Source organism: Staurois parvus, unplaced genomic scaffold (assembly GCF_062004578.1).
Source record: "Staurois parvus isolate SC_StPar_1 unplaced genomic scaffold, SC_StPar_1.0 ptg000282l, whole genome shotgun sequence".
Taxonomy (NCBI): Eukaryota; Metazoa; Chordata; class Amphibia; order Anura; family Ranidae; genus Staurois; species Staurois parvus.
The window spans coordinates 12,949,847-12,963,732 of NW_028318078.1; the positions used below are offsets into that span (position 1 = coordinate 12,949,847).

Below are 13,886 nucleotides of genomic sequence, written 5' to 3' on the forward strand. Positions count from 1 at the left end.
TAAAAAAATGCCAGCAGGGTTCATTGGGTATAGCATTTTAGTGCCTTTTGTAAAGGAAAATTGTCACAAGAGAAATGTGTAGGTGGGCATTTCTGACCTCAATGAATAGCACGCAACACAACGCACATTGAGCAGATATATTGAGAGAATGCATAGCAACATGAGAGTTGCCACAACGTAGTCTACAACAAGAGGCCAGACGCTGGTAAGTGATCAGAAGAGCAGGACTCGAGTCTGCTGGTTCTCGGTTAAATGCATGTTTAGTCATTTGGTGTTGAACAGAGCAAATCAGTACAATGCAGTATACAAAAATGCTTCTGGCTCTGTTATGTACTTTTAGTCTACCCCAGGAAAAAAATCATAAGCAATTGTATATTTTTGATGCCATAACCACCCAATATTGTGAGAAGTTTTAAAGTCTGAACATAAATATATACGATGTCCACTACTTTTACACTTTCTTTTTACAGGGGCTGTGAGGGCTTCCAGTATATTCCCTATCCTCAGTGTAATTCTGCTCTTCATGGGAGGGCTTTGCATTGCTGCCAGCGAGTTCTACAAAACCCGACACAATATCATATTAAGTGCTGGAATTTTCTTTGTGTCTGCAGGTAACATACATCATTATTCGTACACAATTAGTAATTTTCTGTTTTGATACTGTACTGTTGATACTATTTGAGCAAAAAGTGGTCTAAAGTGGTCCTACGATGCAAAATTGTAATTTAAAGGAGTTTTATGATTTCATCGAAAATTTAGTGAGACCCCTTTAGTCCAAAATTCATGCACATGATATATACAATGGGCTTCTATGCCAGAAGCTCAGCACTGGTAGTTTTTATCTGGGTGTTCCTTGTACGGTACCCTACCGTAGGATCCCCTCACAATAATACTCTCTGTAACTCTAACTAAGGTGCTAACCCATAATGTAACCACAACCCTAAAGCTAAGCCTCCCTGTAACCCCAACCCTCATAATAGCCCTCCCTGTAACGCCAACACCCACAATTACCTTCTTTACAACCCCATTTCTAATACTAACCTATAACCCTATCCCTCATTTTCCCCTCTTTGTAACCACAGAATCTGGACCAGTTTCCCACTGTGGCTGTTGTACCTAACTAAAGGCAGTCACTGTTTGGCTAACAATTTTCTGTGCAACTTCTTTGATTTTTCATTCATAGGATGTAGAGCAGGAGAGTGTAGATAGGGCCACCATCAAACTGAAAATCAGAAAGTTCATACTCAGTGTATGGCCAGCTTAAACGTCTCTGTAACGCCACCCTTCACACTAACCTTCCCAGTAAGCCCAACACTCACATTAACCCATTCTGTAGCCCTACCCTCACGCTAACCCTCCATAATGAAAATGTAACCCCTTGTATACATACACTGTCTGTAGTAAGAAACTTTTCCTGGAATTTTTAAAGACTGGGCCAGGCAGATCTTGCAAAAGTGTCTCTCATGTGTTCTAAAAGGGGTGAAGAATGTGCCAAATTTATGTACTTGTCTAGAACTTGTACTTGAATTTGGCTCATGCTGCGCCACTTTTAGAATGAATGTGAGACACATTCGCAAAATCTGTATAAGCCAGTTTTTCTCTCTGTAGGCCCAAAGAGAGTTGGTCCTAATTAGGTCCACTTTTACATTTGGCACATTCCATGCAACACAATGTAAAAGTGGCGCATTTTAGAACTATCTGAATTTGGTATACAAGTCGCTGTCAGTCCCAAGAATGTCACAAATGCTTCATGAACTTGGCGCAATACATTAACAAGTGGGATTAAAACCAGAAAAGTAATGCAGCACCTTTATTGAATCCCCCCCCCCCCTCCCCCATTGTGTATTGCTGCAGCAGGGACCTGAAAAACAGCAGAAGTAGCTTTTTCCTCAGCTAAAGAAAGCTTCATACTAAACTTTTTTATAACGTGGCTGACTTTAGTTACATAGTTAGTCTGGCTGAAAAAAGACAAAAGTCCATCCAGTTCAACCCAAAAAAAAAAAGTTATAATCCTACACTCACTGTTGATCCAGAAGAAGACAAAAAAACAGCAAAGCATTATCCAATTTGCTCCTTCAGGGAAAAAAATTCCTTTTTGATCCCCTGAGAGGCAATCAGCTTTACCTATCAATGTTAGTAACCAGTTATATTCTGTGTATCCAAGAAAGAATCCAGGCCTTTTTTAAAGCAATCCACTGAGCTGCCCAGAACCAACTTTCGAGGGAGTCTATTCCACATTTTCATAGCTCTTACTGTGAAGAAAACTTTCCATGTTTGGAGATTACATTTCTTTTCCTCCAGACGTAAAGAGTGCCCCCTTGTCCTCTGTGATGACCTCAGGGTGAATAGGTCTACACCGAGTTCACTATATGGACCACTGATGTGTTTATTATACATGTTGATCATATCCCCCCTTAATCTCCTCTTCTCAATAGAGAATAAATTCAGTTCCCCCAATCTTTCTTTAGATTGATAAAATACATTTTAGTGATTCAGGGATATGTAAAAATATTTATTAGATAAAAATATATGTTTCTGAATGTTATTTATTTCCAATGTAAAGGATACAAGTTCAAGTGGTAGTGGCAACGGTAACCAAACACAGGACAGGGACATCTTAGGAACAGTTCAACAAGGTTTTTCTAGCACTTTTATTTAGCAAAGCAATAAATAAACAGCTTAATGCAGGAGAGCTTTGTACAGCAAGTCCATAGCATAAAACAAAAAATATCTGCTAAACTTCTGCCAGTTTCCAATAAACAAATTGTCCTCTAATAGGTTCCCCAAAACAAAGAGCACATGTACCTTTTAGCATTTTGTCAATAGTCAGCATTTCATCCAGCAGCATGTTGTCCCAGCAGAGAGAGAAAGAGCCCTTGAGCCTAAAGCTGGCCTTACACCAGTAGAAATTTCTTTTGAAAAATTTAGTTTTCAGAACTTGTGTTTTTCCCTAGCTAATAGAGTTGAATTGACAATCATTTTTGACTGTAGTGATGACAAAATGATGAAGCGGGATGGAAATTCTTTTAAAATTCTGTGTGCGGTGAATTCCATCAGTTCCAGAAGCAAACCTTAAAAGCAAACAGCAAAACAGCAATTTTGAAGGACATTCATAAAGTCTCTTATCAAATGTACCGATGAGGTTTTTCATACAAATGTCAGTATGAAGATCTAGCAGTGTATGGTCAGCTTTAGTCAGCTCATATATAAAAAGGACTGGGGACGGCTGACTATTTAGTAAGGTCTTGCTAACAGGTAAAACATGGACCTAAGACTGGGGGGCTTTATCTCACCCAAAGCTTTACAAAGCCTCCGGGACCCAGTACAGGACCCATTACGGGATAAGTTCAAGAACATGTTACATGTCCCACCTGCTTTCAAGGTGGAACATGTAACATGTTCCCGCTCCTACAGCCTCTCCCCCCCTCCACATAACAGCGGGCCAAGGATTTTCTTTCCCCACACTGGCGCCTCATTCCTTCGCACAGTCCTGTGAATGAAAAGACTACAAGTACCGACAGCCTTTGCAGCTGACAGCTTGCAGTCTTTACTGAACTATGAGGGCGCTGGTAAGCATCCTTGTAGTTCATTGATTCTTCCTGGACTGAAGTAACTGCCTGCCCATATTGGAGGTACAGGCAGACTGCTACACTGACAGTCTGCAGGAGCCTGACATTGCACCCGCGATCTGCTGATCATGGGTGCAATGCTTTCTAGGGTCCTAAGAAAAAAAAATGCACATATTTTAGCTGCATAAAAAACTGCTTTTTAAGGTGAATGTATCCTTTATTGTCTGAGAAAACAACAAATTTTGTTTCCTCCATAATAGGCACAAACCCTAGAGTCCCTCACCATGTACATGTGAGAAGTCTCAGTGACACATATACCCCGTCTACAATCTTGCCAGCAAGTGTCTCACTCTAGGTTTAAAAGAATCTGTCTATTTATTATATATCTTCATGTATGTAGCAGTATCTTATCTTATCTGACACCATCCAAAGGCAGATTAAGGCAATGGCATTTCTGAACGAATATTACAAGTTGCAGGACAACACCTTCACTTAGGGTTTTTGACTTAGTGCTGCACAATTCTTCATTTGTGTCAGTCCCACTGCTTGAAAAGCTATGCTGCCATAACATCTGAAATATTGGATAAAATGTAATGAATGTGCTCAAATCAAAAGCTTCACCTTCTTTCATCAAGTGCTTTCCTTTTTATACTGAGGAGCTGTGGTTGATGCAGAATAGAGGTAACTGAACAAACAGGTCTTCTTGAAAAAAGAAGATAGAGAAGAAGATACCAGTTAAAGCATTACTCCAAGTAAACAGCTAAATACAAATTGAAATACATATATATTTACTGTCTTAGCTGCAAAAGGATTTGTCATTCTGTTCAGCCAATCTTGAGGTTCACACATACACTATATTGCCAAAAGTATTGGGACGCTTGCCTTTACACGCACATGAACTTTAATGGAATCCCAGTCTTCGTCCATAGGGTTCAATATTGAGTTAGCCCACCCTTTGCAGTTATAACAGCTTCAACTCTTCTGGGACGGCTGTCCACAAGGTTTAGGAGTGTGTCTATGGGAGTGTTTGACCATACTTCCAGAAGCGCATTTGTGAGGTCAGGCACTGATGTCGGTCACTGATGTCGGGTGATTAGGCCTGGCTCGCAATCTCAGCTCTAATTCATCCAAAGGTGTTCTATCGGGTTTAGGTCAGGACTCTATGCAGGCCAGTCAAGTTCCTTCACCTCAAACTCACTCAGCCATGTTATGGACCTCGCTTTGTGCACTAGTGCACAGTCATGTTGGAATAGGAAGGGGGTATCCCTTAAATTGTTCCCCCAAAGTTGGGAGCATGAAATTGTCCAAAATGTCTTGGTATACTGGCACCTTAAGAGTTTCCTTTACTGGAACTAAGGGGCCAAGCGCAACCCCTGAAAAACAACCCCACACCATAATCTCCCCTCCACCAAGCTTTACACTTGGCACAATGCAGTCAGGCAAGTACCGTTCTCCTGGCAACTGCCAAACCCAGAGACTGCCATCAGATTGGCAGACAGAGAAGCGTAATTCATCACACCAGAGAGCATGTCTTTACTGCTCTAGAGTCCAATGGCGGCATGCTTTACACCACTGCATCTGACACTTTGCATTACACTTGGTGATGTAAGGCTTGGATGCAGCTGCACAGCCATGGAAACCAATTCCATGAAGCTATCTATGCACTGTTGTTGTGCTAATCTGAAGGCCACATGAAAGTTTGACTCTGCAGACAGTTGGCGACTTCTGTGCACTGTGTGTTTCAGCATGCACTGACCCTACTTTGTGGCTGAGTTGCTGTTCCCAGTTGCTTCCACTTTGTTATAATACCACTAACAGTTGACTGTGGAATATTTAGTAGCAAGGAAATTTCGCGGTGGACTTATTGCACAGGTGGCAACCTATCACGATACCATGCTTGAATTCACTGAGCTCCTGAGAGCAACCCATTCTTTCACAAATGTTTGTAGAAGCAGTCTGCATGACTAGGTGCCTGAGTTTATACACCTGTGGCCATTGAGGTGATTAGAACACCTGAATCCAATGATTTGGAGGGGTGTCCCAATACGTTTGGCAATATAGTGTATTTGTCACACTGCACCAGGCAGTTTTTTTCTTAGTTAGCAATGCTTTTTGTGTTGCCTCCCTACCTCCAACCTACTCTTTGTACAATGAATAAGCACCATCACCTCTGTCCAGATAAAATGAAGTTGTGGTTGAACAGTATGGCCAATATGTGTAAATCAGTGGCTAAAAATGCAAATCCCATTGCATATTAAACAGTAAACGTGTATTTTTTTTATCTTTGAATTCAGCCGAGTGCCTATACTTCCACTTTTTCATATGTTCCCCATAGTTCTTACCCTACTCGCAGGTCCCATGTTGCCCCCTAAGTTGGTAGACACACTATTGCCTAGTGACTGAAGGAGTGGGTTTAACAGTAGTTTTGAGGAAGGGAAGACTTAGTGCCTAGAACCACACTTGTATTGAAGTTTTCACATAGCATCATGAATCAAAATGTTATATAATATCGGGTAGATTTACTAAAACTGATGCACTCAGTCTGATGCAGCTGTGCGTGGTAGCCAATCAGCTTCTAACTTCAGTCTGTTCAATTAAGCTTTGGTAATAAAACCTGGAAGCCAATTGGTTTCTATGCAGAGTTGCATCAGATTTTGTACTCTCCAGTTTTAGTAAATAAACCTCTATGTGTTGTAGTTCTGAATTATAGTTGGCATCTTCTTACGGTGAAGTACTTTAATCTCCTTCTTTCTCCTGTATATATTTAACAGGTCTGAGCAACATCATTGGAATCATTGTCTACATATCAGCCAATGCAGGTGACCCTTCCAAAAGCGACTCAAAGAAAAACAGCTACTCATATGGCTGGTCTTTTTACTTTGGGGCCCTTTCCTTCATTATTGCTGAAATGGTGGGAGTGCTTGCTGTTCACATGTTCATTGACCGCCACAAACAACTGAGGGCCACAGCACGGGCCACGGACTACCTCCAGTCCTCTGCAATCACTCGCATTCCGAGCTATCGCTATCGTTATCAGAGGCGTAGCCGCTCCAGTTCCCGGTCTACGGAGCCATCCCACTCCCGTGATGCCTCTCCTGTGGGCCTTAAGGGCTTCAACACCCTTCCCTCCACTGAGATCTCCATGTACACGCTGAGCCGCGACCCCCTCAAGTCGGCTGGGACCCCCACGGCCACTTATAACTCGGATAACAGCTTCCTCCAAGTTCATAACTGTATACCCAAAGATAATAAGGACTCTGCGCACACCAACACAGCCAACCGCAGGACCACCCCAGTATGAAACAGGATGAAGCAAGAAAAGAAAGACAAAGAGGGATAGAACAAAGAGGGTCAGAAAGCTAAAGTAGTGTGGTCTAGAGATAAGGATCTGTGTATCAAGCTTTTGGCTGTCATTTTAATCAACTAGTGAACTGTTTTGGTTCTAAATTAGGTTCCAAAGCTAGTCTTTCCATTTCTACACAGACACCTCAACATTTAAACAGTAATATCAAATGTTTTGGAATTCAATAGCAACCCAGCTGTTTCAAGACTTCTGTAACCACAGAAAAATGGAAGCAAGTTTCAGAAAGAAACTGCTGAAATCATATACTAGTAACCTTCAATTTTTATTCAAATGTTTAACCTCAAAACCAAATTTTAACATTTCTATGGGTTTAAAATAAGAGCCAGAGACAGGAAAGAATATGAGGCCATCTTAGAAACTTGAAGTCAAGGAAAACACGTTCTTCACTTGACCTTCAGTGAAATTTATTGTACAGAGCAATTAAACAAAGTCTGATACACAGATCTGTATGGCTAGGACAGGTACTTCCTTTCAAAAATAGCCTCAAAATGTTTCCATTTGCATAACTACACACAACTGCTTCTACGCAAATATTCTAGATGGTCTGTGGGATTGTCTGAAACAGAACATCTTGCCAAATTCAGAAAGTCATATCCAATGTCTAGAACCAAATTATTTCACTTTGCATATAAAACCACTGCTGCATAATATATGCAGTAAACATCATAATTTAGAAACAAGTGGAGGACCTTTAAAGGCTGTAATTGTTACATGCTAGTATATAACATTTTGAGGTTCTATTTTTTGAAAAATGCATTCTGTCTAAAACACAGTCTTGCTTGTATGGGGATTAATAACAATAATTATAAAAATTGCCTTGCGAAACAAAAGAAATTTATGATAGTGGGTACCCATGTTTAAACATTACTATTAAAAACATTTATGCAGCATATTTACTGGGAACGTGATAACAATATATAACCACATTGAACAACATACTGCATCACCATCGTGTATACCATCATTGTGCAAAGGCAAAATGGCAGAGTGTGCATACATATATATATATATATATATATATATATATATATACATGCACATGTACAAAGGAATTGTGAAGTATATTGTTTTTATTTCTTATCTTGCTTAGAGGGTTTTCAAGATTTCATAAAATTTGATATTATTTGTATACCTCTACCCTGTACAAGCAAACTGTAGCGTTTAACCCTTTCATTATATTTATTTGGTAAGAATGAAAGGGTTAAACAAAGGTGTAATGGTGGAATGAAAAAGACTGAAAGGGCTAGAGACCCAAACTGAGCAAGAACATGCAAGTACAGAGAACAAAGTGCTAAAAGAAGTGAAGAAAAACAGATTTCTTAAAAAAAAGACAAAAAAAATCAAAACACATTAAAAAAAAATCCCAAAAAGGATAGAATGAACCAAACGAAGAAAAAAATGCATGAATTCCCTCTATGTACCTGTTCATTTAACTGATTCATTTAAAAAAAACGATCAAAGCAAAAGGACGAGAATACTGGGGCAAAAAAAAAAAATTATGGGGAAGGGGAGAAAAAAAATGTGAAGAATTTTCAATGAATAAACATGTTGTTTTTTCTGGGTGGGGAAAGTGGGTAGGTCATAGGATTTGTTTTATTTAATTATACTATATTTTTGTCTGAAATTATTTAATTTATTATTATTTATTATTATTTTTTCTTTTACAAATTCAGTAGGGGCTACCATAAGAACGGATGCAGAAAATGCCAAGCCAGGTTTTTAAACCACTTTTTTAAACATTTGCATTGTAACAAAGATTAATAATATTCCCACATGAAAGACATTAGTAAGACTCAAAAAATAAAAATATTGATGCTACTCAGTCACTTTTCCTTCAGTTGTCAAAGAAATATAAACACATACATATAGAAGTCTATACATAGAAATATATAGGTATAACTATATCTATATATAAAAATGTATATATTTATATCGCTTTCTATATAAATATATGTATGTGTATAGGTTTAAAAATATATATATATTTATTTTTCTATTATCATATAGTATTAGGTCAAGGAATTTAATTTACAGGGAATGTATGTTTAAAAAGATTTGTGACATTTATCTTACATATAGGGAACATTTTTATTATAAAAATATACGGTATATTTTAATTTTCTTTACAAACATGGAGTGGAATAGCACTGCACCAAATTGTCAGCGCTAGAGATGCGCTACAAGTATGTTATGCATTTAACTAACTTATCCACTATACAGTATATATTAGACATATATTATATTGCATTAGTGCAAATACATGGTAGGATTACAGAGATAAGTATGGGACACTGTTTGCAATGTAAAGAAATGAAAAGATAGCAACAACCAGCTTTTCCAACTACCAGCAACATCTTTACTAACCCACATGTTTAGGACTTATAAAAGACTGTTGTATTTTAAAAATAAGAAACTATTGAGGAAATCTTTCCTTACTATTTGTATGGTCACCTAGACAGGGAAAATAATCTGCACAGATGATGTCATTGGTTCTCATGGGTCTGTTAGAAATGTCATGAACCCCCATTCTGTTATAGCACTGTCTAAGTACTAGAGCCCAAAGTGGACACAAGAAGAAAGATTAAATCTTTTATAATATAGTACAGCAGGCTATAGGTGGGATGGAAAATCTGAGAATTGCAATCAACAAAGAAGGGCTGGTTCAGACAAAACAAATACTGGTTGGACATGTATATACCCATATCAGGATTCCCATCATGCAGGGGCCAGTACAACAGATCAGTCACTGGAATGGGATCCATATTGTTTGCCACATGCTATATCAACTTTAAAATGAACTTGTCAGTTGGTTGAAGCATTTAAAAGTAAAGGATAAGTTATGCCTGTCATTTCCCTGTGCAGGGAGATCAATTCTGTGTCCTTTGAACTCGTATTGGACAGAATAGTGGAGGTTAAATTAGAGATCATGGAAGTCAGGTCCCTGTAACAAACTTAAACTCAATCAAAAGGCTTACAGAATCTATATGTTAATATCAGACATCTTCTGGTGGCTGTTTTTATGTATAACTATTAGTTAAAATGTTAAAAAATTCTGACAGGTGCACTTTGACAGATTGAGCTCAGTCAGAGTAGAGTATACATTGTACATCAGCCATAAAATAAGTTGGCAGTGACTTCTGATTGTTGTCTGTGACAACTTTCTGAATATAGTAGCAGGTGTGAATACATATTGCAATTTTCTAGATAACTACTAGAAAGGAACACTTGGAATAAAATATGTATATGTTTTGTCTGATTACTACTCAGCAGAATCCATGAGAACATGCTAAAAAAAGACGAGGTTTAGCGGGCAAAATAAAAAAAGCTGTGGTTGTATCGGTAGGTGGGTCATCACAGTTCATTATGGTGGTCCACGGAATACCCCATCCTATCACTGATTGTACTTCTAAAAATACAAGAGTTTTAACAGATGATAATTCTGAGGCAATCTAGGTAATGCAGGATGAGTATATATTTCCTATTTCCTTAATTTCTAAACACCCATATAGTAACATATAAACCCCCACTGCACATTGAAGAGTAGAATTTTATCTGAACCTTTATTGAAATAACAATCATATCCTGCATCCTAATATCTATACTGGTACCAGGTTCTCTCTGATGTTGGTCACCTCACCAAGTTCTAGAACATTAGTCATATCACCCTGCTGGGTCACATTTTGTGACCCATGATTTGGCATTAGGTCATAGGACCAGTTTGAGAGGTAGCTCAGTGCACTGGGTACTGTAGAAAACATATTTCGTCACTTATTTTACTACTTTTGAATATAAAGGTGAACATCAGGAAAAACATTATTTTAAATAGATTCGACAATAGACACAAATGGCATAAAACCACTTTGTGCGCACCAAGTGTCTTTGTAAACCCAGTTATTACCTTGTAAAAGTAGCAGTGACATTGCCTCTGTGCTCCACATAGCTTGTGCAGAAAGCTGAGCTGCAGGAGGAATCCAGCAGGCCCTAAAACTACAGACTGCCTTCAGAAAACTACAGGAGGGGGCAGATACAAGCCCAGTCACCCTGCACAAGAAGAGAGATCAGCAGTGACTAGTCTTTATTACAGGAAGCTCCTGCACAGAGGCAAAGATTCACACTGGATAACTGCACAGATATGAAATACACAAAGCACACCAAGATTCAAGTAAAAATACACATCCTGGAGTTCACCTATAAAGGAGCAAGATTCAGGTTTTATTTCAGTATGTGATGTTGGCTGACATTTTTCATAAAGAAAGACTAAGCAGACAAGGGCCCGAGTTGGTTAAAAATAACTGGTTAGCTGATTAATGGAAGTGCCACAACTGTAGGCCATTTTCGGCAGTAGCTTAGCCTTTAGGCCTAGTTCACACTGGCTTTGAAAGCAGGCGTTTGAGGGGTGTTTTTAACGCTCCTCAAACGCCTATGGAAATGATACTATGGGCAGCACACAGTACTGTTCACATTATCAAAACATGAAGCGTCAGGAGGAGTTTGAAGCCTTTCCAAGCCTATTATTCAAGTCTATTGTGATGCTCCTCAAACGCCCTGGCTGGCGTTTGCAGTGCGATTGTGGCGTGTTAATGCCATTAGAGTTTATTATAGGCATTTGAGGTGCAGTTTTAACACTTGTAAAACGCTTATAAAATGCCTCAAAACCGCGCATAGGGTGTTTGAGGAGCGTTAAAAACGCCCATACTAAAGCTCATTAATGCCTGTCTAACACCCATACTACAGGGGCTTATTTAAAGAGTTAGAAATTTAGTGAAGTGTAAACAAGCCCTTGAGGTACTTGCAAGAGAAGAAAAGCCAGATAGGCCTTTATTTAATATTATTATTGCAATTGCATGCATTGGCCCAGAGGAACCAATTAGATTTTTTTTATTGTAGTAAGTGTAGTATTTCATGCCAGTTGCTCACAATTCACCTTGCACTGATCCGAGAACTGTAAACTGAAATCTAATTGGTTGCTATCTTGCTATAGATGATTGCATTTGGCACATAGTCCTTGTTTTTGCAAATGCCTTAAAAAATCCAGACAGCATACAATGTAACATATATCTGATGCAAAATGACAGTTTAGTCTTTACTGTACTTTGCAACATTCTGCATACACTATGCTATTTTGTGATTTGCACAAACTCTGCTGCTCCCGCAGCTATCAGCTAGCAGTGTTGCACAACCTGAAGCCCCGACTGTATCATGCAGTGTGCTGAAAATGATGCAGTCATTGCAAATTTCTCTTCTCAGACAGGCTACACGATAGCCGAGATGCTTACTGCAAGGGGTTAAATACTGCCAAACTGAGATTTATTGTTTGCAATTAGAGATATAGGATTATCAACTAACAGTTTATAGAGAAGTTATAGGGAGCAGTTATGCAGCGTAGTAAGAGGAATTATATGGGAGGATTATGTGGCATAGTAAGAGGATTATAGGAAAATGTTTATACTGAGTAATAAGAGTTATAGAGACTAGAATATGAAACAATAGGATGAATTATATAACATCACACATGGATTATAATTTAAAGAATCCAGCTCTGTGTGTCCGTGTGCAATTTTTTTTATTGCTTGCTAATTTATTTATCTATTTGTAATGAAAGTTACACTTGAATGTCCCTTATAATAACAATGCTCCAATGTATTTCTTTTTAAAGGGGTAGTCCATGTAAAACTGTCATCTCAGGTTTCAGTAGATGCCACCAGATTGAACCACACAGTGGCTTCTTGGGGACTCTGCCAATGAGAACTCTGCGCCTGTATTTCAATGTCTACCTAGCTGCTGCAGCCACTGCAAGAGGGCCTGATGCTCTCTGCTGAAGTTTGCATTTATTTAAGGTGCCGCGTGCTCTTCCAGTGTGGAGTTCTCACTATCACATACCCTGAGATATGTAAAAAGCCAGCACGTGGTTTAGCCCATCAGTATCCACCCATTATCTGAAATACTAGTTTTGAGTGGACTGAACCTTTAATTTTTGGGGCCTCAGGGAACATCCAAAAAAAAAAAAGAAAATCAGCCCATCTCAAAATATTTTTGTAGATTATTGATTAATTTGCTTAATGGCATGAAAAATGGTTTTAAGCGCCTGGCCTGGCATTGTCTGTGTTTGCCTATCTGTTTATAAACCTTGTGGTTGCCGACCCTCCCTGGGAGGTACAGGTCGAAACTATAAGCTAAAGTCCCAAAACAAACACTGGGGAAGCTAGTAGAGATTTTCTGACTACCATTTAATTTATAAGAATAATTCAACAAAACAACCTTTTTTATTTTCTTTTTGTTCTTTTTTTAATAAAATAACGACTAAAAAAAAATCAGATATAAATAAATGTAAATATGTAACAGAAGTCCTGGAGAGAAGGTGGATATGGTGAATTCTTTCATTATGGGGTCTTGGGATATAACATGATTGTTATTATTTATTTTTTGTCTCCGCTAAACACTGTGACATCCAAACAAGAGATGAGTTTAAAAGTTGCCCTTGCTGTACCTGTGATGTGTATACCTGTCATGGTGTAGCAATGTCTTTGAAATGGAGAGACTGCTGTTGACAGTGATGCCTGTGATGTGTACAGTGTTGTTTGCAAGGTTGAAGTGTGTGGATAAGATAGTGTGAACACTGATGAACCTTGAAGCATTTGCTGGGATAGACCAAAACTAGATGTCAATGGAGACCCTGCCCTGTAGCAAACTGTCCCAAATACAAGGGAACCTGTTAAAAAATATATTGACAAATCCAAGTACATTTGAAGATCTGGATTTACCCATATTTTGTAGAGGCATTTGTTGGATTCATGAAGACTACTGTTCAACATTGTAGAGGGAAAATAGACACGATGAAATCTGCTGAAACTCCAGCCAGTATGGACTAAAGACATCCATGGGCAATAGCTAATAGTTACCTGATCTGGCTTTCTTTGGCTGGAGTAGACGACAATCAAATGTCTATGTAGTAA

The 13,886-nt window shown here is 38.7% G+C and overlaps 1 protein-coding gene across 1 annotated transcript in view; it reads left to right on the forward strand.

The window, feature by feature from the left end:
- The window catches only part of CACNG2 (calcium voltage-gated channel auxiliary subunit gamma 2), a 197,620-nt gene extending 184,213 nt beyond the window's left edge, over positions 1-13,407 (forward strand). The window contains exons 3-4 of the mRNA XM_089681952.1: positions 471-611; positions 6,341-13,407. Of these exons, the coding sequence (XP_089538078.1) occupies positions 471-611; positions 6,341-6,870 (671 nt within the window). The 3' untranslated portion in view covers positions 6,871-13,407. The remainder of the gene's footprint in view (positions 1-470; positions 612-6,340) is intronic.
- Positions 13,408-13,886: the final 479 nt, after the last annotated feature.